This window comes from Zeugodacus cucurbitae, chromosome 6 (assembly GCF_028554725.1).
Source record: "Zeugodacus cucurbitae isolate PBARC_wt_2022May chromosome 6, idZeuCucr1.2, whole genome shotgun sequence".
NCBI classification, from domain to species: domain Eukaryota; kingdom Metazoa; phylum Arthropoda; class Insecta; order Diptera; family Tephritidae; genus Zeugodacus; species Zeugodacus cucurbitae.
Window position 1 is genome coordinate 62,156,165 of NC_071671.1, and position 25,172 is coordinate 62,181,336.

General features: G+C 38.4%; 5 protein-coding genes across 5 annotated transcripts; 3 read left to right on the top strand and 2 right to left on the bottom strand.

The window, feature by feature from the left end:
• The first annotated feature begins 8,489 nt into the window (after positions 1–8,489).
• Positions 8,490–12,936, top strand: LOC105209389 (odorant receptor 7a-like). The gene is made up of 2 exons (XM_029038502.2): positions 8,490–9,148; positions 12,528–12,936. Exons 1-2 carry the CDS (start codon positions 8,490–8,492, stop codon positions 12,934–12,936), a joined length of 1,068 nt encoding a protein of 355 aa, XP_028894335.2.
• Positions 12,937–15,279: 2,343 nt separating this feature from the next.
• LOC105209391 (odorant receptor 2a-like) lies at positions 15,280–16,556 on the top strand. Its single transcript, XM_054233505.1, has 3 exons — positions 15,280–16,028; positions 16,094–16,445; positions 16,551–16,556. Exons 1-3 carry the CDS (start codon positions 15,280–15,282, stop codon positions 16,554–16,556), a joined length of 1,107 nt encoding a protein of 368 aa, XP_054089480.1.
• Positions 16,557–17,048: 492 nt separating this feature from the next.
• LOC128922563 (odorant receptor 2a-like) lies at positions 17,049–18,561 on the bottom strand. Its single transcript, XM_054233506.1, has 3 exons — positions 17,822–18,561; positions 17,400–17,760; positions 17,049–17,057 (listed from the first exon to the last, which is right to left on the bottom strand). The coding sequence occupies exons 1-3, from the start codon at positions 18,559–18,561 to the stop codon at positions 17,049–17,051; spliced, it is 1,110 nt and encodes a 369-aa protein (XP_054089481.1).
• A 1,357-nt stretch (positions 18,562–19,918) lies between these two features.
• Positions 19,919–21,584, bottom strand: LOC105209392 (odorant receptor 42a-like). Its single transcript, XM_054233507.1, has 3 exons — positions 20,486–21,584; positions 20,066–20,426; positions 19,919–20,001 (listed from the first exon to the last, which is right to left on the bottom strand). The coding sequence occupies exons 1-3, from the start codon at positions 21,229–21,231 to the stop codon at positions 19,945–19,947; spliced, it is 1,164 nt and encodes a 387-aa protein (XP_054089482.1). The 5' UTR covers positions 21,232–21,584; the 3' UTR covers positions 19,919–19,944.
• Positions 21,585–22,848: 1,264 nt separating this feature from the next.
• LOC128922564 (odorant receptor 2a-like) lies at positions 22,849–24,142 on the top strand. The gene is made up of 3 exons (XM_054233508.1): positions 22,849–23,609; positions 23,668–24,028; positions 24,089–24,142. Exons 1-3 carry the CDS (start codon positions 22,849–22,851, stop codon positions 24,140–24,142), a joined length of 1,176 nt encoding a protein of 391 aa, XP_054089483.1.
• Positions 24,143–25,172: the final 1,030 nt, after the last annotated feature.

Below are 25,172 nucleotides of genomic sequence, written 5' to 3' on the forward strand. Positions count from 1 at the left end.
CGGCGGCGAGATAAGGGCACTCAGGCTCAAAAATGCATAGAAAAAGTAGCTATTCAGTGTGTATGTGTCTGCTTATTAGCCCTTGAATTCACACATAGTATGTATGTCTGTATGTATATTATTATATAGTCTTTTTACTTTTTTTGTCCACTGCGTGCAAATATTTGCAGCAAACAGTTAACCAAGCGTAGCAAGTCAAAATGCAGAAGCTCTTCGAGATGCTCCAGGTAAGTGCATATGTGTGTATGTCCAAATTGTAAAAAACCAGAGTCGTTAACTTGAGAACGTGGTTTGTGCTAATGACCAACACATGCATGAGTTGCTGACAAAACAGACCCCCACTACTCAATTTTTCGCACTTCAAGCCTTTGTATACAAGCGACACTGCACCTTTGTGGCACCAACATCAAGAAAATTTTACATTCTGCTCCAAGAGGAAGTGTTGCAACACCTGCGGTTCTGCCGAAAACCGAGATGTGATAGCTGTGAAACTTTACCGTAAGCAATTAAAGATTCATAAAGTCATCGGAGTATAATTTTGGGCTTAAAATTAACAGTCAGTAATCGGTGTGTTTTTTAAGGGAGTTGCTCCTACTCTTATATAATTTTTATAGGCATTGTTCCGAAAGATCATCCAGTGATGTTGTTGTTTTTAAGCACTTCAAGCCTTTGTATACAAGCGACACTGCGCCTTTGTGGCACCAACATCAAGAAAATTTTACTTCTGCTCCAAGAGGAAGTGTTGCAACACCTGCGGTGCTGCCGAAAACCGAGGTGTGATAGCTGTGAAACTTTACCGTAAGCAATCAAAGATTCATGAAGTCATCGGAGTAAAATTGTGGGCTTAAAATTAACAGTCAGTAATCGGTGTGTTTTTTAAGGGAGTTGCTCCTACTCTTATATAATTTTTATAGGCATTGTTCCGAAAGATCATCCAGTGATGTTGTTGTTTTTAAGCTGACACGTTTTTTTTTGCTATTGTTACTAAAATTACACAAATAGTCTTGATGAAAGTTGTTTCAGTAAACTCCGAATGGATATCAATCCGTTTCATATAACCAACTGCTGACAACATAGATTTTCAAAAGATCGATAGGTGGCGCTCAAGATAGTTATTTTTTGTGCCTTTTAATTTTTAGAGCTTATCTTATGTAATATGTACCCGTTTTCGTAAAAATATCTATTTTGACGTCTATTTCAGTTTAATTTTAGATTTCAAAAAATATATATATAAAAAATTCATTTACCTCGAGGCGGTCTACTTCTCACAGTAACATATCATTCAATACCTATCCATGTATATACTAGAGTAATATGGTGGCTTGGAAACCATCGAAGAAAAATCACTCACATTTGAAGGAACGGAAACGAATGAGTTCCATATTGAAAGCTAAAATCTATTTTCGAATTTGTTTCAGACAAGGGTAAAAGATGTCTGATGCAACTAGGTTTTTATGGCATAGGCATGATGTATATATAAAATATATAATTGAAGCACTTGAGAACCAATTATTTTCCCGATTTTAGTTCTTATTTTTTTAACTTATACTTCTTTTTGTCATACTTTTAGTTCCCACTTTTGTACTAACCTATCGCTCGCTTATGCAATCAACTGCATTTTCCATTTGTTTGCACCACATTTCACTCTTCTGCATTGTTGCCGTCTATTTTCGATTACAGCGAGTGTCATATGTTACGGATTTAGCAATAAAAGTCATAAATTTTCAATGAGAACTGCATTCACTTGTGCAGAAAAATTTTCACAAAAAAAAATTACGGAAATATTTCCAAGTGAACTAAAATTTATGGAATGGCAGGGAAAATGAAATTAGTTATACTTTTTGCAATTAAAATGCAATCAGCGTTCGGATGGAATTACTTTTCATGAAAATATTAGCAAATAGTTAAAAATAGTTTAGACATTAATATTAACAAAATGGTTGTCATCTTCTTCAAAATAAGTATGTATCATTAACTCGTTCAATCTTAAGATCCAAAGCGGAAACAAGTCGCAGTATTGAAGATTCATAAATGACCGATTTTTGGGTCCTTTGCGTACTATAAAATAATTATGTGAATAGATCTGAACTCTTCCGCTATAGCATGTATTTTTTGCTAGGGATAAAGAGATTTCCGAAACTTTTTGGAAACAAACAAGAGAAAACCACAACGGCATGAAATTTTAATGCTACAGACTCTATTTTAAGTGATATTTATAGCAGACTCAACTTAGAGAGAGCTTACACTTCCAAAACCAAAACCAAAAATCTTGGAACAAACTGAAATTATCAAATAGTTGTGTTTGGAAGAAATTTGATTCTTTGAAGGACGTTTTTATGCACGATATATACAACAAATTAAGCACCAATTCAAGGAAATCAAATTCCTCATATATAAACTTATAAAACTCGAAAATTCAAATAAATATACACTCAAAATTGAATTTTAAATTATTTTTATTTTGTCACAAACTAGAATATTTATTTCTTTTAGATGTGCTACGGATTCCACCAAGTAATTTAAAACTCCTTCATTCGGCTTCTCCACATTTTTCAAAGTTTTTGTGTTGCGATCATCGGCCATTTTTGTAAACTCTGTATGGGTGTTCGGTTCTAAGGCGTTCGGTGTTTTGGGATCGAATGAGGCGCTGGTAAATATATCTTTGCGTACCCAGATTTTTGCCATTTCTCTGCTGATTATTTTAGTTTACTGTGTAGATTGTTTGAAATCCGTCAATTACTTAAAGCAGATGATGTTGTACTGAAGCTGCAGTCAACTGAGTGTTCTTTTTATACCCTAAAAATGCGTCGAGCAGGTAGGCAATTAAAAGGGATTAATTAGTTAGATCGTGTTTTCGAGGATTTGTGGGCAGGTAGGTGTTATAAATTTGGAGGTGATTAGTTGGTCGTTGTTTGAGATTTTCATTATTTTAACCTGACCTTCAGTACTCTTTACCGTTTGCGCAGGTAATTATTGAAGGTTAATGGTTCATTCAAAACTATTTGTTGTTACGTATTTAGGTGATAATTACTTTATGTATTTTCTTAGAACAATAGTCGTTACAAAGTACCAAATGTCTCAAATGACTAATGTTTGACATTAATAATGAAAATAAAATTATTATTTCTATAGAGAAAAAAAGGAAAGAAGTATAGAAGAAGGGATTAAGATTAATTGAAGAACTGTTAAATATTTAGTAAAAGAAACAGCAAAGAAGAGGCTATTACTGACTTAGTAGAAATATAGAAACGCTTTTCCTCGAGTCTAGTTCCAGTATTTTGACAAGAGGTTTATATTCAAAATCATGCAACTAGAAATGTATTGACATAAATATCTAAATCAGAGCTACATTCACTTATGTATATAATTTACATAAACTCGAGCACTCAGCTTAACTCATACACTCCCATACACGCGCTTTCTCAATAGCACACAGATTCATATGTGTCTGCCACAATGCAAGCGGTAAGCACTTCACTCGAATATCAGTCACTCAACAGCGACCCACCTATTTGTCCAGCACTCAGCACAACGCAATGTCCGCTTTGTATTTAGAACAATCAGCGAGGATGAGTGCTCACACTCACATGCACACACATAAAAGCTGTGTATATGTGTGAGAGTATTGTGTCTACGGCGAGTGGCGATTGTGTTGCGCGTAAACCTGTTTTCTCAGCACTTCTCAAATCGATGCCTACTAAATAAGTACAGTTATGTATATGTAGTAACAAAAGCAAAGCAATCAACAGCTGCACTACAGCCAACAGCCATCCACCCACGTATGTGTGTGTGTGTGTGAGTGAATACTCTACACTGATGACTCCATTAGGCGTCTCCACAAGCCGACAGCTTCATTTCCATTTCAGTTCAATTGTCGTTGTGCAAATGCAATTACGCGCCCATAATTGAGGCCTCAACCTGTGCGACACAGCCCGCCGCACACCACTCTCCTCACCGCATCTCACTACACAACGCCGTGCAGCTTACTCACGACTCCATTGAGCTCCACTTAACTGTACCGGCTTTGCGCGAGTGTTGTTGTATCCAAGTATTGTTGTTGTAGTTACTGTATTGTGTATATGGCGTCCAGTTGCTGACCAGCGCTTGTTGTTATTGTTATGTGGCAATTGCATTGCCAGCAAAATTTCCAGCGTAATGAAGCGTGGAGCTTAAATGAGTTAAGTTGCCGTACCGTTATTTCTGTTTTTCTCGTTTTGTTTGCATAGTTCATAGCGGTTCGTCGTCGCCTGCATCTCTTAAGCCAACGCCAACACTGTCTTCCTTTCTTGCCTTCACTGTTCTTGCTCTTCCACCTGGACGTTTTTCGTAGCGCTGCGGCATTACTTTCAACCGTTTCTCACACCTTCTTTCCCGCCTTTTTTTGTTGTTTAGTCTCGTAATGCCGTAATAAATTCGATTTGATCTCCGTTCATCGTTTCGGCGCTTATACATTTCCACTTGTTCTTCACTTTTTTACCATTTCTTTTTGGCATTACTGTGGTAGACCTTCCATGATGATTATGCCGGTGCTGTAATTTCTTTCTTACGCCATTTGTATTGCTCGCCTCTGTTTTATGGAAGGTGCAACATTTTCCTGCGCTCTAATTGAGTTTTCGCAATAATTTCGCCATTTTTGCTGATTTTTGTTTTACCGTTATTGGTGGCTATTGTATTGCTTATTGCATTTGGTCGCGTATGCTCTTTTGTTATACCCATGATTAAGAGCTGTAAAGGTATCTCAATGTTATACTCAAAGCGTGTGTTTATAGCGAAAAGCAAAAATAAGAGAAATTGTCACAGTTATTATATTTTATAACTGGATCCCTTCCGATCTGCCTTTTCGTGACTATGCGCGATATGGTGGAATAAAAGCCAAGTCCGATACTCCCTAGAAGCGAAAAAGTATATTGGGTATACCGAGTTATACAAGATTGAACATTACGTTCTGAAATTGTCCCTCGTGAGAAAGTTAATACGATACCATTGTGACAAAGATCGCAAAACAACGCATGTATATCGCCGAAACGCTTTAAGCTTATTCCAATGTCTATTTCAGCCAATTTGTTTGGTTCGCCAAAGATATGGATATCGAGATGTTTTAACCTCAGTTTTGCGAACGTCGGACCTTGGAGGTGTATGCAGCGATGTCTCCAGCTCGTCTACCCGCAAACTTCCATGAATACGACTAGATTCCTAACCTCATCACTGTTGCGCCTATTCCACTGATGGCTCCCACTATTGGGTAAGCTGAATCTTTTTAAGAGCCGTAGCTTAGCGTTCAACTCTAGGCCAAAATGATTTTGCAACCCATCATGTACTGATGCGATAATCCATTATAGTTTTGTCCACATAACGGTTGGTTGTAAATCGTAAAACTAAACGAGTTAGATATAGGGTTATATATATCAAAATGATCAGGGTGACGAGCAAAGTTCAAATCCGAATGTCTGTCTGTCCGTCCGTCCGTCCGTGCAAGCTGTAACTTGAGTAAAAACTTTTTTTGGAGAAGTGGGCGTGGCCCCGCCCCCTACTAAGTTTTTTGTACACATCTCGCAAACTACTAAAGCTATATCAAGCAAACTTTCTAGAGTCGTTTCTTTTAGGTACTACCTAATACAGTCCAAAAAATGGAGGAAATCGGATTATAACCACACCCACCCCCCATGCAAAGGTTATGTTGAAAACTACTAAAAGTGGGTTAACTCACTAACGAAAAACGCCAGAAACACTTAATTTCACATAAGAAATGGCAGGTGAAAGCTGCACTGATTTTTTTACAAAATGGAAAATGGGCGTGGCGTCGCCCACTTATTTGTCAGAAACCATATCTCAGGAACTACTCGGCCGATTTCAATGAAACTTGGTTTGTAATAGTTTCCTTACATCCCAATGATATGTTGTGAAAATAGGCCAAATCGCTTCACAACCACGCCTACTTCCTATATACCAGAACTTTGAAGACGATCTGAATCGTTTACTTTACAATAAATAAAGTAAGCACTAGTGAAGATATTGGTGCAGAACTTTGCACAAATACTATGTTTATAGTGTGGCAGCCCCATTCTAAGTATCGTCGAAATCGTACCATAGGTTTTCAAGACCCCATTTATCGAACATGAGGACCTCGGTGCTTCTAAACTAATTTTATGGTTTCCAACTTTCAATGGACTTTATACAATATATATGACGAATATGTGGTTCAAATTGTGTATTATATAATATTAATAAAGTTAAATAAATAAATAAATAAACTGAAGGTTTCAAGACCGGAGCACACTCCTGTAGGACCCCCAGAGGTGATCTAGTTATTGATGACCAGAGTATACTGAGTTTGTGGAGGGAACACTTCTCTAGCCTGCTGAATGGCAGTGAAGGTACAACACCAGCAGATGGCGAACCCGATTCCCCAATCGACGACGATGGAGCAGATGTTCCATTGCCCGACCGTGAAGAAATTCGAATAGCAATTACCCGCTTGAAGAACAATAAGGCGGCGGGTGCCGATGGATTACCGGCCGAGCTATTCAAATACGGCGGCGAAGAGCTGATAAGGTGCATGCATCAGCTTCTTTGCAGAATATGGTCGGAAGAAAGCATGCCTGACGATTGGAATCTCAGTGTACTCTGCCCAATACACAAAAAGGGAGACCCCACAATTTGCGCCAATTACCGTGGGATAAGCCTCCTCAACATCGCGTATAAGGTTCTGTCGAGCGTATTGTATGAAAGACTAAAGCCCACCGTCAACAAACTGATTGGACCTTATTAGTGTGGCTTTAGACCTGGAAAATCAACAACGGACCAGATATTCACCATGCGCCAAATTGTGGAGAAGACCCGTGAAAATAGGATCGACACACACCATCTCTTTGTCGACTTTAAAGCTGCTTTCGACAGCACGAAAAGGAGCTGCCTTTATGCCGCGATGTCTGAATTTGGTATCCCCGCAAAACTAATAATGCTGTGTAAGCTGACGTTGAGCAACACCAAAAGCTCCGTCAGGATCGGGAAGGACCTCTCCGAGCCGTTCGATACCAGACGAGGTTTCAGACAAGGTGACTCACTCTCGTGGAGACTCACTCGCTGGAGAAAATAATACGAGCTGCAGAGCTAAACAGAGAAGGTACAATCTTCTATAAGAGTGTACAGCTACTGGCGTACGCTGATGATATCGATATCATTGGAAACAACACCCGCGCCGTTAGTTCTGCTTTCTCCAGACTGGATAAGGAAGCGAAACGTATGGGTCTGGTGGTGAACGAGGACAAGACGAAATATCTCCTGTCGTCAAACAAACAGTCAGCGCATTCGCGTCTGCTCCGGCTCTGAAAGTATTCGATGCAGTACCCGCTGGTGGAAGCCGAGGAAGAGGGAGACCTCCACTCCGATGGAAGGACCAGGTGGAGAGGGACCTGGCTTCGCTTGGAATAACCAATTGGCGCCAAACTGCCAGAAGGAGGGATACGTGGCGCGCTGTTTTGGACTCGGCTATAACCGCGTAAGCGAGAGTATAAAATGTTCGGTTACACCCGAACTTAGCCCTTCCTTACTTGTTATATCTAGGTAGATAACTTAAAACGACCCAAATCCGGCCTTGTATGGAGACTGTTCGAAATGACGGTTGGTTAACATTTTCCTTCGAGGCTAATGGACTACCGATATTTATGGAACTAACTCAAACTCAGACCAATCATTGGTCCGTGTATGAGAGAAAAACAACACAGAGTCCATGAGACTCACTTCGTCCGTTGAATGAGTTAAATCTTATATCAGTTCCGACCGAGTTTAGCATCGACCTTGCTATAAATTGTATTTCTACACCAGCTATTGTGTTTCCTATTGCATTTGACTGTGGCCGCAATCACTTTTTCTTTATTATTTCATTTGTGATTTTTTTCATTTCCATTGTTGTAATTTGCCGTGATTTTTTGTTGTGTATTTCTACCTCGTTGCACAAGTCAGACATTTGTTGGAATTGAATTGTTGCACGCCCAACATACGCTCACTGCTCGCCACTGGGGTGGCACATAGACGACCGCACACCGCTCGACAGGCGACTACCAACGTCATTTGTGCGCTTAATCAATGAACTTGTCTATAATCAAGTCGATAATAAATTGCCGACGCCCCAACCGCGATATGGTCAGGCGCAAAGAAATGGCAAAAATTAGTATTATAGCGGTAAAATAAAAAGTATATATAACAGTAATTATTGTCTGCAAAGTTTTTTGAAAAAGTTCGTTTAAAGAATTTGCGCACAGACGGACATATTTCACACCTCAAAGCGTTTTATAAAAGCGAGGCATTTGCAATGATGTATTTTAGTTGCGTATACGACACGTCCGACACTAAATATAATAAAGCAGAATCACTCAAGCATGTCTGCAGTACAGCCACAGCAACAACAACAACAACAACAACATGCAGCTGCTTCACTGCACTCGTCGCACGCCTTCCGTTATCTCTGGCTGAATTGGCGTTTGATTGGCATGCATCCGACACGTCGCCATCGCTTGCCTTACTACATCTACTCCGGCTGCATTAACATCTCACTCGGCGTATTCTTGCCTGCCACCATGATTGCTAAATTGTTTTTCATTGAGAATTTGTCACAACTTATTGGCCTGCTCTATTTGGGCGTCACACTGACCATGGCCACGGCCAAGCAATGGTCGCTCTGGTTGCATCGTTCCAAACTGCTGGCCGTCAACCAGTATCTCGACAAGTTGGATGCACGTTGCATGCCACATGCTGTGGATCGCCAACACATACGCACGGCCATACGGATTTGTCATCTCTACTACGCCGGCTATATGTTTGTCTACGAGTTGTGTAGCAGCGGTTTTGCTTACATCGGTTTCACGCTGCGTCAGCTGGTCTACGACGGCTGGTTTCCACAGTTCTATGCTGACGAGGCGACGAATTTGACTGTGACTCTGATTTATCAGAATTTCGCGGTCATGTCGTTTTTTGTGCTGCAGAATGTCAACAACGATATGTATCCGCAATGCTATTTGGCCATGATGATCGGGCATTTGCGTGCGCTAACGGCGCGCATTAGTCGCATCGGTAAAGATGGTGTGCTGAGCGAGGAAGAGCATATTGCGGAGTTGACGAATTGCGTTGAGGATCATAAGAATTTGTTGGGGTGAGTTAAAGGACTTTTTTGAAAAATTTTTATTAGATGGTAACGCCATAAAATTGTACATTTATAAATCTTTCTTAAAAATCATTATTTTCAAAACAATTATAATCTTTAATTTTTATACTCTCGCAACAAAACTTGCTAAGAGAGTATTATAGTTTTGTTCACATTACGGTTGTTTGTAAGTCATAAAACTAAACGTGTTATATATAGGGTTATATATATCAAAATGATCAGGGTGACGGGACGAGTCAAAATCCGAATATCTGTCTGTCCGTCCGTACTTGAGTAAAAATTGAGATATCTTAATGAAACTTGGAACATATGTTCCTTGGGACCGTGAGTGGGTTGCTTTCGATTTGGAACAAAGGAACGCACTAGGGAGGGGCATATCTGGATGTAATGTTTTTGGGGAAGTGGGCGTGGCTTCGCCCCAAATCGGTTATTTGTATATATCTAGCAAACCAATGAAGCTATATAAACCAAACTTTCTGCAGTCGGTTCTTTTACGTACCCCACCACACACCATGAAAATAGTTGAAATCGGTTAATAACCACGCCCACCTTCCATACAAAGGTTAGGATGAAAATTACTAAAAGTGGGTTATCTCACTAACGAAAAACGTCAGAAGAATTACAATTTACAGAAGAATTTACAGATGGAAGCTGCACCCAGATTTTTTTACAAAATGGGTCAAAAACCATATCTCAGAAACTACTCGACCGGTTCGTATGAAATTCGGTATATACTATTTTTTTTTTGACACCCTGATAACACGTGTGGAAAATGGACGAAATCGGTTCACAACCACGACAACTTCACATATAACTCAATTTTGAACTCCATCTTATTCTTTCAGTTTATAATATATACATAAGGAACCAATGAAGATAGCGAAATAAAACTTTGCACAAATACAGTATATGATCTGTGGCATCACTTGTGAAAAAATTGTCGAAACCGGACTATAACTTTTCAATGCCCCGGATATCGAATATGAAGAACTCAGTGCCCCAAGGTAACTTTTCACCGAAAATTTCGGTAAATCTCTCAGGTATCTTAATTTAAGGGTCAAATTGTGTGTTATCTTAATAAAATTATATCAATAAATTGCGAGAGTATAAAATATTCGGTTGCACCCGAGCTTAGCCTTTCCTTACTTGTTTTAATTGTTAATAAGTATTAAATTTTGGTTAGGTGGCAACCCTGTTTTTTAATTTCTTAGCTATAAACGTGAATATCATTTTAAATGTCGCTTGTACTCAGTATCAAATGAATTTAAGATATTATTCATGTGCGAATAATTTTCAATTGCATTCAGGTGGCAACTCTACAAAGTTACATTTTTGACTTTTGTGAGTTAACTTTTTTTTCGTGCAGGCATTATGAGAAAATTTTTGATTTTTACAAAGATAAAAGGGATAAAAGAAGTAAGAATACAATTATATCGCGACCCCTCCGTCATACTCTGGATCTTTATGACCTTTGAATCAACTTCAACTTCGGTTAATATGGTCTACACTTGATCTACTTCGGCTTTCATGTGTTATATAATGTCCTTATGCTTTCTTGGTTTTTCAGATACATTGTCCTAATTCATTAGAAGATACGACCGTATTCTCAAGAGATAAAAAATCGTCTCAGATTCTGTTGCTTATACTGAGATCTTAAGAGCGTTTTTTTTTTGTCGCAGATGTGACTGTTATTCAAGGAAAAATATAATTTCATGCGATTGCCAAGTGAGTGAGGGTCCCGAAAATTAAAATTCGTTTCTAAGAAGGCAAGAATAAGCAGGATTCCGCAAAAATCTTCTACTAAAATTATTTGTATGTTAAACATTACCAGACAGTTTGAGAAATTCGAAACATTCCTGTAGAGAATCGATATTATAATTGTATACTTATGCTTTTGAGTTGAACCTAACCTTAAAAATATTTCAGTATCATATATATGAAGATATCACAACCCTAATAATCGTATATTCAGATGAAACCCCGAAATATAAAATATAGTTCTTCCAAAAAAATCCTCTAGTTTGGCTAATATTAATATCCAACCTCACTTTTTATTATTTTCAACCAAAAATCTGAATAATTCGGAAGCCGTCGCCTCAACTTTTCAATAATCTCTCACTCATAAAATTCAATTCGCCCATAGCTCAGAAAAGCAATTTTCAAAATTTTATTATATTATTCGCAGACGCGAAAGTTTTCATACCTCACCTTCCACTGTCTCTCCAACTATCAGTACCCACGACTTGCTAAACACTCACAGCCATAAGCCATCCACTGTAAGTAAGTAAGTGAATTAGCATAGTCGCGTGGGAGCCGCGGCGGCAAGTCGATAACGCAAATCGCTAAAGCAAATTTGGATGAGCATTTTGGTATTTATTGAAAATTCCTGCAACCAAAGTATGCGGCAAGTATGGGTTGCATGCCACAAACTAGCTGTAAGTACTAGAATAGCAGCAACGGCAGCGGCAATAACATGCACAATACAAACAATAAAATATGGATTAAGCGTAAATGCAATGAAGCAAAGTTTTAAGCAAAAGAGGAAAAATAATAACAAAAAAAACAAAAATAACAACAGTATTAATAACAACAAACGAACCAAATCACCGCAAAACTAAAAGGGATCAAGAGTGGCAGTGCAACACTGAGAGTGTTGTGGTTGAGACTGTTATACACAACAAACAACAACAAATCTCTCATCGATGCTGCCACAACAGCTATTAGTTATATGCAACACAGTTTACACGCTCGCTGTTGTCTTCATCAACTGCGTCCAACTTGATTGCATGTTGCACGAGTGAACGCTTGCGGCACGCGTTGCAAGTCTCACGCGAAATAACACAAAACTTTTGTCGGCTGCAAAAGCTACTTAGCATATCATCAGCAGTGGAATCAGGTATCCACAAAACTTTTAACGGTGCTTTTAAGCGCATTTTAGTCCTTTTTGGCAAGAAGAAGGCAAACAACAACAAATTTCCACTTTCAAATAACAGTGTTGCAGTGTGTGTGTGGCAAAAGTTGCCAAATATTTGTTGCAAGCTAGAAATGGTCACAGAATGTTATTGTTGCTGCCACCGCTGCCGCTAGCCAAACTTGTACTAAACTAAGCGCCGCAAAGTATGCAACACAACTCTCACACAGCTAAGACACACAGGTGCTGATGCGCCGATCGCGTTGCATGTCGGCGACGCAATGAATACACTTGTTAGAGGCACACAGAGGCTTTCAAGCACGCACACACATACTCACAAGCATAATAAATGAGTTTTGGCTGAAATTACAGGGTGTAGCGCCTTATTTTATATTACAAATTTTTTAATCTTTTTTCCTATAGAATAGAATTAAATATCATTATTCTCCCTCACAGCTACTTCGCCTGCATACGTCCGGTTATTTCACGCACAATTTTCATGCAATTCGGCATCACCGCTTTTGTGCTCTGCCTCACCGCTGTCAATTATGTCGCCTTCGAGCGTGATGCCGCGCAAATGCTCATTGCTGCCACATACATTTTTGCTGTGCTCATCGAAGCGCTGCCTTGCTGTTGGTATGTCAATTCGCTCATGGAAGAGTGCGGCGAACTCACCACAGCGCTGTACAATTGCCAGTGGTATGATCAGAATCGCAAATTCCGCAAAATGCTCATCATTTTCATGCAACGCTCACAGCGCACAATGCTGCTGATGGCTGGCGATTTGGTGCCGATCACACTGCAGACATTCCTGAATGTGAGTTGTTTAGGTGTGCAAATATTAGAAAGTGTTGATTTTTATTAATTTTCTTGCAGATCATAAAATTTTCGTTCTCTATGTATACGATTCTCAAAGGTTAATGCTATGTGGTGACATGGCGTATACGTAACTTTGTGTGAGGCAACGAAAAATCGCTTGTATTTCATGTTCAAAATAAAACATAAATTTATTCTATTTGCTTTCTTTTATTATTTATCACCTCTAATCAATATTGTTTCACCCTGTATCATTAAAAAAGTTTCGAGACATGTCGCAAGTGTCTACCCTTTGTCTTGCCATAACTGACAATTAACGCCTTTAATATTCTGCGTGTTACACCTTCTCACAACAACAACTACAAAAATTATAATTTCCTCGTTGTTATCAACACATTCGGTGTTACTTTTTCAATTTTCGTGGGCTTGAATTTCTAATCGATAATTTATAATTTTAATTATATATCTCCACTACTTAAATAGGTGGCAGCTTGTAATTAGAGGTGGGAGTGTGTGTAAGTTTAAACGCAAGTGTTCCGTGCTGTTCAAATAGGTGTGTTGTTGATTTTGTGAGCGTGTGATTTTATTTTTTCTTTAATATCCAGTAGCAATAAGTAAAGGAAGGCAGCTGAATATTTTAAACTCTACCCATTGGCATTTTTACCAATATATTAAAATAATCAAACAATAACGGTTTGGGATATCTGTGAAACTGTGAAAGTACGTTTGATGCCATTATGTATGGAACTCGATTTCTTTTGCATGGCCACCACCAGATGCTGAACCCAATTCGAAAACCAAGTTGGAACCACATATTGTCCAAGTCCATTACATCCAATTCGGTCCAAAAATATCCGGATAATTTTCACGTTGTTTCTCAGCCCAATTCACGAACATTCTGGTGGTTAACCGAGTTCAGTTCTTTCGTCTATTTGGCTTGTAAGGATGTAGCCCAAGATCTTTTCGCAAAATTCGCCACAACAACGTCACAGAGATGGCCAACGCTTGAGAACAACGTGTAAGAGGCTGGCTTGGGCTTTCCTCATTTGATGCGCTAGCGGTAGCGGTATTATAGATACTACGGGCACTTCTTTTTCCACTAGACGTTCAATTGTTGATCTGACAGGGCTCTTAAAGTTGAGGCCGCTGACTTCACGTTCCAAGATAAATGTCAAAAGAGCGTTGTTTGCTGTCCATATCGGTCTACTTTTGTAGCGTCCCTTTTGAAAACAGATTCCTTTTTATTAATTACACCTATATTACAAAATGAGCAATATATACAGTTTAGAGTCAACCGGAAGTTGTAAAGTCATTATTTAGGTATATTGGAATAGAGGGAATACTAAACGGATGTTTAGAAAATTTTAGCTATTGGGTATATTACCACCACGAAATTTGAATTTCATAAGATATCTCACAAATTTCCATATAAAGTCAGCCATAGGCACTTAGGTTCTCATAATCTATAAATGGTTCCAGTTTGAGAAAGCTTGGTACCGATGTTTTCATTGGTGCTTCATTTATCTATCACTAGCAGACCTCGCTCGTTCCTCGACTTTCTGGCACGCGATTGCGATGCGAAGAGAATGACTTGCAAGACGATTTTCAGGGTCAGATGAAGATTCTCCATCACGGAGTCTATTTGAAACTCACAACTGGGAACTATTTCCAGAAAGTTGAGATGCTAGCATTAGATATAGCCTATATTACTCGGGGTGAATGTAGCTTTCCAATGGTAAAAGAATTTTTGAAATCGGCACTGTAGCTTTTGAGTTTATTCATTATAAACATACGTACAAATCTTACCTCTTTATAATAGTAGTATAGACAAAGTAAAATAATTAGATAATCGAAATTAATGTGAAAATAAATCGGATTGTTGGAATTTTGATAATCAAAAATTCATTGATATAAATTGCTTGTTTTGTAAAATATTTAAAGCACTGCGAGACGTGAATATATGTTCCAAATTATTTCGACGAAAATGATTTAAAATAATATGAAAGGAAAATTAATGAAAAATTACTTAGTATAAAAATTAAAATTCTCTTTAGAAAACGATTAATTTTTCATGGTCCAATTTTCAAAATTCCATATCAAAAAATAATTCCTTTACTAAATTTTCATAATAAACACTGAACTATTAAATTCTTCTTTTATCGTTTGTTGTTTGTTGACCAGTGTTAATTACTTATAATGATAGAGTTATTAGCAGTTATTTACTTCTTACTTAACGCAGCCAATCATTAAAGAACATAGATAATAACTTCATTCTACCCTCACACCACAATAGCATATTGTATAAATACCCCAATCGAGGCAATAATTTGTGTTTAATAAATACCTGCAACATTTGAAAACACTTCGACCCGAAAGAGCTTAAAAAATCAAAATGAACAACAAACAAGACGCAGTTGGGCGCCTAGACTCTAGCGATGCGCTACGCTACGTTTGGCTATTCTGGCGCATAACGGGTATACATCCAACCGCAAAATATGGGGGCATATATTGGCTTTACTCGCTGCTATTGAACTTCTCCAGTTCCGTGCTTTTTATAGCATTTTACGTGGTCACATTCTTCATTAGCACCGATCTGCTTGAAACGCTGACGAATCTCAGCGTTATGGTACCACTGATCTACACCTCCACCAAGCACCTCGTCGTCTTCTATCACATCAGAGGCAAATTGCCGCAAGCAGCGTGGCATTTACAGGCGTTGGACCGACGTGTTGAACTGGAGCCAGCGGCGTGTGAGTACTTGAGACGCTTGGTGCAACGCTGTCATCGAATTTTCCTTGCGGCTTTGGCTGGTATTGGTGTCTGCTTGGCACTTTACGCGCTGGTTGGCATAGCTCGTCATAAGCTACCATTTGAGGGTTGGCTACCACTCGATTGGGAGCACTCGCTTAACGCTTATATATTGGCCTGTGCATATCAGTTGTTCTGCCTGAGTGTACAGTCGATCTATGCGCTGTGCAGTGACACCTATTCGATCATATATTTGTTGCTGTTGGTGGCTCACCTGCGCATCTTGAATGCGCGCATTGCACGGATCGGTGGCGCGTGTGCGGCGCAATGCGGGGAAGTGGCTAACTATCAGCAGTTGGCGGACTGCGTGCGTGATCACTGGGAGTGCATGAAGTGAGTCCGAGAGTCCATTCCAATATATCTTTTTTACAAACATGTTTCTCATTCAGCTTTTACAGATGCATAAGTCCCGCTATAGCTGCTACAATCTTCGTACAATTCCTCAGCACCGCCTTTGCGCTTTGCACCGCCGCTGTGGCCTTCGTGAATGCCGATTCCAGTGTGGAGCAGCTTATGAAATTTCTGCCCTACCTCCTGGTGGTGCTCTGCGAAATCGCGCCGTGTTGTTGGCTTATGGATGAGGCCGCCCTGGAAATGCTCAAATTGACGAATGCACTTTTCTCTTGTTGTTGGTATGAGCAGAATTTGCGCTTTCGTCGTTCTTTAATTATTTTCATGCAACGCTCTCAAAAGGTGGAAAAAATATTGGCTGGTAATATTGCGCCAGTTTCGTTGGATACCTTTATTAAGGTGATTTTGTGGTGTGCATTTTAAAGAAGACCTTTGTTCACTATCCTTTATTTGCAGATTCTACAATTTGCTTTCTCTTTGTTCACAATTCTTAATCAATTTAAGAAATAAATGTGGAACTCATGCGACTGTGGGTATTTTAGGGGACACAACTCACATATACTTCAATTGAAGTGGGATAGTAGCAAATAGATAAAAAAGCTAGTTGAAGATAGAGCAAATATATATAATATATATGTGATTTTTGATAAATTTTTCCTCATTTACTTACACTACTCCGTCTAATAAGGTTTTAACTCTCCACAAATAACCTTCTTCTTCTAAAATATAACTTGAGCGAGGGATTAGGCCAAGATTATCATTATTGTAAGAGGTAAAGATACCTAAAACAGGTTGGTGTAGATTAATATCCGCTCAGCAGTTGAGAGTAATTAGTTACGGGGTACCAATGAACTTTCTCTCTGACGTTAATACCAAAAGGACGAACCTAGAAATCAAATCCAGAGTTTCTCACGGATATAAGGGAACTGGAAGAATATAGTGATTATATAGGACAGCAACGGCTTAAAAATAAAAAAAGGATGATGGAACCCAGAACTAGCACTATCCATACTTAACAAAATAGCACGAAACAGAGAATAGCGTAAAACATAGGTCTCGAGACTCCAGAATACTTAAGGAAATAAGAAGATCACTTTGTTAGGGATCTATCATACATTTTCAACCTTCACTCATCTACCATATGAATCTATGAGATCAGCAAAAGGATGTCAATAACGTATATTTCTAAACCCAGAGGTTACTCTAATTACATATACCCTTAATAATACCTTATTATTTGAAGCACAAAAAACATTTAATTATTTATTGAATTACGAATTCAATTGACTTAGTAGAGGATGGAAGATGATGGTATTATTAGGCGTAATATACTCCATATTACCGGCAACTCACCATCGTAAATGTCTCCAAGGAAACAGGCATTAAATTTCCAGCTACTATCGGATGTATTTTTTGCGAGCGTTGCATAAAAATAATCAAAGCTTTGCGGAATCTCAAATTCTGCTTATACCAACGACACGAGTACATGGAGTTGGTCAATTTACGCATTTCAGCCAGAACTTCATCCATGAACCAACAACACGGCACAACCTCGATAATAATTGAACCAAAGAGAATTAAAAATTTTATAGATTCCGAAAAACCAATATTTCCACGAACAAAAGCAATGGCAGACGTGCTAAGACCCCACGCAGTGCTGAGAAACTGTATAAAGCAAGTGCCAGAAAGCATGGGACGTATACTGATGAAGTAACTGCGAGAGAGTCAAATTAAACATATTTTGTATTTGGCTTAAGTATCTATTCTCCGCTCACCTCATGCACTCTTTATGATACTCCACACAAGCCACTAACTCTCGATAATTCTCCGCATCATTGCTGGCACCAGCACAACCCACACGTGCAATCCGTTCATTTAATATACGCAAGTGAGTCACCAGCAAAACTAAATATGTGACCGCATAAGTGTCACAACAGGTGGCATTCGATGTTTGTATTCCCATCCCAAACATTTGTAATGCACAAGCGCACACATAAGCGAGCTCCGAACGCTGCCAATCGAATAGTATCCAACTTTCGAAGGGTAATTTGTGACGAAAAATATCCGCAACACCATAGAAGAGTATGGCAAACCAAAAACCCACAAACGTTCCCCAAAATATCCAATGGCAAATCTTTACCATGCGCTTCATATAATTACGATCCTCTGGTCGACACTCGGCGAGTCTATCCAACGCTTGTAATTGTCTTATGGCTCTCGGCAGATCTTTGCGTAAATAATAAACGATGATCACTTGTTTCCCCAAAGTATAGAGTATCGGCACGGCAACACTGATATTGGCTAGTTTTTGATTCAAGTCGATTGGTATGAAAAGTGACGCGATATAAAGCAACGGAAAGATGACTCCACATAACAAATTCAGTACAATTAAATAGCCCCAATTGACGCGACGTGCATACAAATCGGGATACATTCCAAAGTATCGCCAGTATTGCCAAATATAGCTAAAGGCCTCGATGGTATCTAAAGTAGTTGCTTTAATTTTGTGTGACATTTTGTTTTGGCTTCAATGTAAACTGAACTGTACTGAACTGTCGGAGCTCATCCAACACACTATTTCACTTGATCAGCCATTATATCCTTACTACATTTTGTAGTCCCTTAAACAGGTTCATATAATTCTCTCTTGAAATATGTGCTCTCCTATTTATATATTATTCAACAGCAGTGAGGGCAATTAAATGTATAATAAATAAATATTTAATCAAATTTACTGCTGCTTACGTTGGTGCAATTAAATATGTTATTAAATGTAATTGAATTTTAATATAAGCTTTTCCATTGCATAGATATATACAAAAAGTGTTGACCTCTGTACGAAAAAAATTTTGTTTGGAGCTTAAAAGATCCAAATAGGTCCATATTGTAATTTTCATGTAGGGATACAATTTTTGTATGTACCTTTCAAACGTATCCTCGAATTCAATTGAGCTTCGGAGCTTACCTTAACATATGCTCCAGAACCCTGTACAAACAGTAAAGACTGGACAGTTGTATTACATTAATAATTCGAAAGAGAGTAAAGGTTAAAAGAGAAGAATAAGCATGCCTCTCTTTGTAGATAATTCTGAGCTTAAATCAATATTATCTTATATATTAACAAATGAAGTTTTAGTTAAGCACCTCCAATATAACTGGCCTTGAAAAATAATTATATGCCGTTGAGAGTAATTTTTATCATATAAATATTTTTCTCACACGGCATTTGTGATTGGGGTATGGCGACCAGATACGATATTATTTCGATGCAGAATCGCCAACGATACAGCGTCCACCGGTGTAGAACAATAGATTTTTTCAAGCTTTAAGTTATGAAAATCAATGAATACACTGCGCGTCATCAGATTAGTCTACAATCTAATAGAGAGCAGAAAAATAGCGAAACGATGGCGATTGGTATAAAAAGTTGAAACAGTTTACCAATCACTGCCAGAAGAACTCTCAAAACACTAACAGCATATACATATATTAAAACATGTATTCAACATCGCAGATTTGACAAGTGTAATTAGAGCTACAAATTAGTAGAATAGCCATTTTCGCACAGCCACATAAATTTAGTACATTAAGATTACAATTGAGAAACTAGTTTTTGCCTTTCGCACAGCCGGCTACTCGATTGACGTTCAACTGTTATACATTTTAATTGTTGTTGTTCATAAATAGTTGGTAAGTTTCATAAGTGGATTGCTATTTTATCAGTAACTACAACCAAATTTACAGCGTTGACAACAACCCTTTCCAACTCGATTTGCATTCGATTAAAAAATAATTTTACTACATTATCAGATCAGATTTTTATTTTGTATGGTAAATCGATTTAAATCAGCGCTTTAAACGAACAAAGGCTGGTGCGAAAAAGTTATTAAAATCCTCATTAATTATGACTCAGCTGATTTAGTAGAGTGAACAGTGAGAAAGCAAATTTAATGATCTGCAAGAGATGATTCCATAATTAGAATATGAACATAGACATTTTATAAAATTTGGCTACCCACATTTGTAAATGTCTCCAAAGAAACAGGTATTATATTGCCAGCCAATACCGGATGTGCTATTTGCGAGCGTTGCATGAAGATAATCAAAGCTTTGCGATATTTCAAATTCTGATCATACCAACGACACGAGAACATAGAGTTGGTCAGTTTATGCATTTCAGCCATAACCTCATCCATAAACCAACAACACGGCGCCACTTCGATAATGATAGCGCCAAAAATTATTAGAAATTTTATCACATGTGAAAAGCTAAAACTGCCACCAACAAAAGCAATAGCGGGCATGCTGAGACCTAATCCTGTGCTGAGAAATTGTATAAAGCAAGTGCCAGAGAGTGTTGGACGTATACTGTTGTAGTAGCTGCAGAATAATCAAATGTTATACTTAAGTTTATAGTCGGTTCAAAACATACCCCTCACCTTATGCACTCCTTATGATACTCCACACAAGCTACTAGCTCCCTATAGTTCTCCGCATCACTGCCGTCACCAGTGTTACCTGCACGGGCAATGCGTCTATTCAGTATACGCAGATGTGCGACCAACAAAACTAAATACGTGACCGCATAGGTGTCACAACAGATGGCATTCGTCGTTTCGATGCCCAGCCCGAATAATTGTAATGCACAAGCGCACACATAAGCGAACTCCGTACGCTGCCAATCGAACGGTACCCAACCTTCGAAGGGTAATTTATGACGAAACATTTCCAGAACACCATAGGACAGTAAGGCGAACCAAAAACTCACACTACTAGCCAAAAATATCCAATGACAGTTTTTCACCATTCGTTTCATATATTCACGATCCTTTGGCCGACGCTCAGCGAGTCTATCTAAGGCTTTCAGTTGTCGTAAGGCTTTCGGTAGATCTTTGCGTAAATAATAAACTATGATCACATGTTTCCCCAAAGTGTAGAGTATCGGCACGGCAACACTGATATTGGCTAGTTTTTGATTCAAATCCATTGGTGTAAGCAATGAACCAATATAAAGCAACGGATATATTACACCACAATACAGATTCAGTAGTATTAAATATATCCAATTCAAGCGGCGTTCATACAAATCGGGATACATTCCAAAGAACCGCCAGCAGTACCAAATGTAGCTAAAGGCCTCCTTGGTATCCAGTGTAGTTGCTATCAGTAGCGGTTTGTGTGACATTTTTGCTTCTCCAAAGAGTATCAATTAGTTGCTTCTTACATTTGAAAACCACAATTGAGTTGTTGGAACTAAGGCCACGCACTATTTATACCAAACTGCTGTTGGTTAAATAATTGTACGTCTTAGAGAAATAATTATTTAGTTTACACGTGTTTTCCCTAAAATGTGTGAACTAATATGTAATTATTACTCAACAGTAGTAATTACACGAATAGTACTGCACGTGTGGTCTCACCTAAAATAATATTTGTCATAATTTCATCTCCTTTATTCGGAGTTCCAGCGCCGAGACAATGGATTACTGAGAATTATAAATATTTTTTTTTTTTATTAGAATACACTAGAGCCCTATTCTGTTTGGCATTGTGCGTAATAGGATTTCCGGATATAAATTCATAGTTCACGTTCAGTGTGTTTTCAAGGAAAATGGGTCAATAAAGACTTATAGTACCCGATGAATGGAGTTGAAATACAACGTCCAAGTAATGAAAGGAATCACTGGTATCTTATAGATGTCGGTACTAGATGGTAGTTTGTACAAATCTAGATCCAAATTTTTATATAACCTTTTCTGAAATATATATTTATTTTTTTTTTTCATATTATTCACCGTGTAATTTAAACACTGTTACTATTACCAATACTATCTTCGAGAGAGCGCACAATTTATTAAGGAGCAGGATGGTGTCTACCTTCACTGTATTCTACAAACATTTCTAAAAGAATATCCTTTCTCCCACCACTAATTATGTCACCTATATTTTTAACGCCTTTTGATATAGTAATTAACTGTTACGTAAGATATTATTAATAAAGCACTCATATGATTTTCATAATTATTACGATTTAATTATAGGCTGTCTAGTAGACCACAACATTTTTAGTAGCTCTATGACGACAGTTCAATATGTGTTAAATTAAAAACAAAAAAAAAAAAATAAATAAATAATGGAAGAACAGTGGTCGAAATTGATACCAGATTGTCTTAAGAAAATAAATTGTGCAAATAAATAACCAAGGTCAACAATTGATTTTGAAGAGCCTAGAAGCATGCTTGTCTTCGACGCTAAGAGTATTAGTGCAAATTTAAAATTGGACATATATCATGTAAAGGAGATGCCGCCTAAGGAAGGAGTACTTGGCCAGTTGCTATTTTCAAGCCTGTTGCCTAAGAGCTAACCTCAAAATCCACAAAGATCAGTTGACGTTTTTACTTAGATTGACAAAAAATGATCATGAACCCACTCTGTTGACTAGGGAGTATTGAGAAGCCGGAGTACAAATATGTCAATCACGATCTTTTCTCTAGGGTATCTTTTCCAGAACACTGTGCTCTTTCGGCTAAAAAAAAAAATATTATCTATAAACTACTAAATATGATCCACCGTTTCTCTTAATTTTAATTATTGTAATGACCTTGACTAGTGTGAATATTATTCTGTACAAACGAGCTTTTTAGTTATGTTCGACGGAAAATTTTAAAGAGTGAGGTCGTCATAAAAAATCACAGTCAAGAAGTATTCACAAGCTCAGCCGGTACAAAGCAAAGGTAAGAAGCCGTCAACTAAATTAAATTTCGAAGTTAGAATTCCCATCACAAATTAAAAAAAGAAACAAATGTCGACTAAAGAAGAAGAAGTGCAACTTGCAACAGCGGCAACAACTGCGAACTCCATTGATGCAGTCCAATACATCTGGCGTTGTTGGCGCTATCTCGGCATGCACCCAACCAAGCGTTGTCGTTGGCTTTACTTAACCATTTCATTGCTGGTCAATCTCTTCACGGGCATCATCTATCCATCATTGTATCTGGCATCGTTCTTTTTGCCAATCGATTTCGACGATAAACTCGCCAATCTCAGCGTCGTGCTGCCGTTACTCTACACCGCAGGCAAACAGATTATAATGTTCTACTACATACAGACCGAATTACCGAATGCCGCACAACATTTACACACGCTGGATAGATACGTTCAGCAACGACCGGAAGATATCGCATACTTGCGACGCATCATGCGTTACTGCGCGTGGAGTTTCTTGACGGTTTTCATCGGTTTCTGGACCGCTTTGATTTTCTACGGGCTGCTTGGTATAGTGCGTCACAGGCTACCCTTCGAGGGTTGGATGCCTTTCGACTGGCAGAACTCCTTGGGCTTATATTTCCTGGCAGGCGTCATCGAACTATTTTCGGTGGGCATACTGCTGACGAACGCTATCTGTTGTGATACCTACACGGTGGCATACTTATCGCTGCTGGTGGCGCATTTGCGCATCTTAAATGCACGCATTGAACGCTTGGGTGAATGTCGGGAGAGAAGTGAGACGCTTCATTACCAACAGCTTGTGGCGTGCGTGGAGCAACATCGTGAATGCATGAGGTAGGTTGAGTTGACACGAGATTAGTCTATGCACTAATACTTTATGTATAACTTACAGCTACTACAAATGCATACGCGGCTCTATCTCCGGCACTATCTTCGTACAGTTCTTTAGTACCGCTTTGGGGTTGAGCGTGCCGGCCGTCACCTTCGTCGGTGGCGATTACACTTTGTCGCAAATGATGAAATTTTTGATATTCTTCTCTGCTATTATCATTGAGGTGGCGCCATCTTGTTGGCTTATGGACGAGATCTTGCTGGAGATGCGAAAATTGACTAATTCGATGTTCTCATGTCACTGGCATCGGCAGAACTTGAAATTTCGGCGTTCTTTGATTATTTTCATGCAAATTTCGCAGAAAGTGGAACCTTTGTTGGCTGGAAATATTGTGCCTGTCTCTTTGGAGACCTTTACAAATGTGAGTTGTGGATAAGGTATACAAAAATTAAACTCAATAATATTTGGTTTCTTCCTACAGATAATCAAATTTGCATTTTCGCTTTTTACATTACTCAATCAACTGAAATCTTAATCAGAACCAGCTCTTTTGAGAGCTATGGGTAATTTTTTGATTATCTTTAGAATGTGTGGAAATAAGATATATGAAGAAGATTTCTTTAAACACATTTTTGTTTATATAATATAGAAGACACAATAATGAAAAACGTCAGTATTGATTTTTCCTAGTTTATTCGATCCAGGCGCCATAAAGCTTTCTTGATCATTTGAAAGCTTTAACACGAAAAAGCTATATAAATCGAAAAGCTTTATGTCTAAAACTTTTAAGCGAGTTTCGACAATTTAAGACAATATATTCGGTAAACTGTGGAATCTATATATTTCTAAAAATCACAATTTGGATCTATATTTCTATGATCAGAAATCAGAATCAAACGAGTGAAATTGATTTATGTTACTCCGAACGGCATACTAACTGTAAGTTATTTTCCAGAAATGAGTAGCCCAGGGGTAAAATTAAAAGAAAAAAAGTAAAGCAATGAACAGACAGAAGAAAACACTGTAGACGATTTCAGAATGTTTACAGAAAGCTTGCCAAACGATAAGTTCTGAAGCCTTTATTGAGACCATAGAGAATGATCTCAGCTTTACTAGTTCCCGTACAAGAAAGTAATAGACAATATAAAATATATTAGGTTGGCAAATATCTCTCTTCCGCCTATTTTTCATTTAAATTTCGCGGATATGTATAAAGCGCTACAGAGCTCGTATCTGTACTATGCTTTTTTGAAAGGCCTTGACATAACCTACGAAACGACGCTACGCATGATTAGTTTGGATATTGCGTTCAACAGTTATAGGCGTGTAAACATGGTTTCCCTTCGTTAACTGAAAATCCGCTAGAGAAACGTTCCGTGAGATTAATGGTGTTTTGTGGGATGTTACTCTATCACTACGAACTGCGGAAGAATGGTTTCGACGATTCAGAGGGGGTGAAAACGACGCAATGGATAAGCAAGCCGGCGGAAGACCTGACGAATACCGATCAAATCAAAGCAAACATCGAGTTACACCGGCATGTGGCATCTCGTGACATCGCCTAG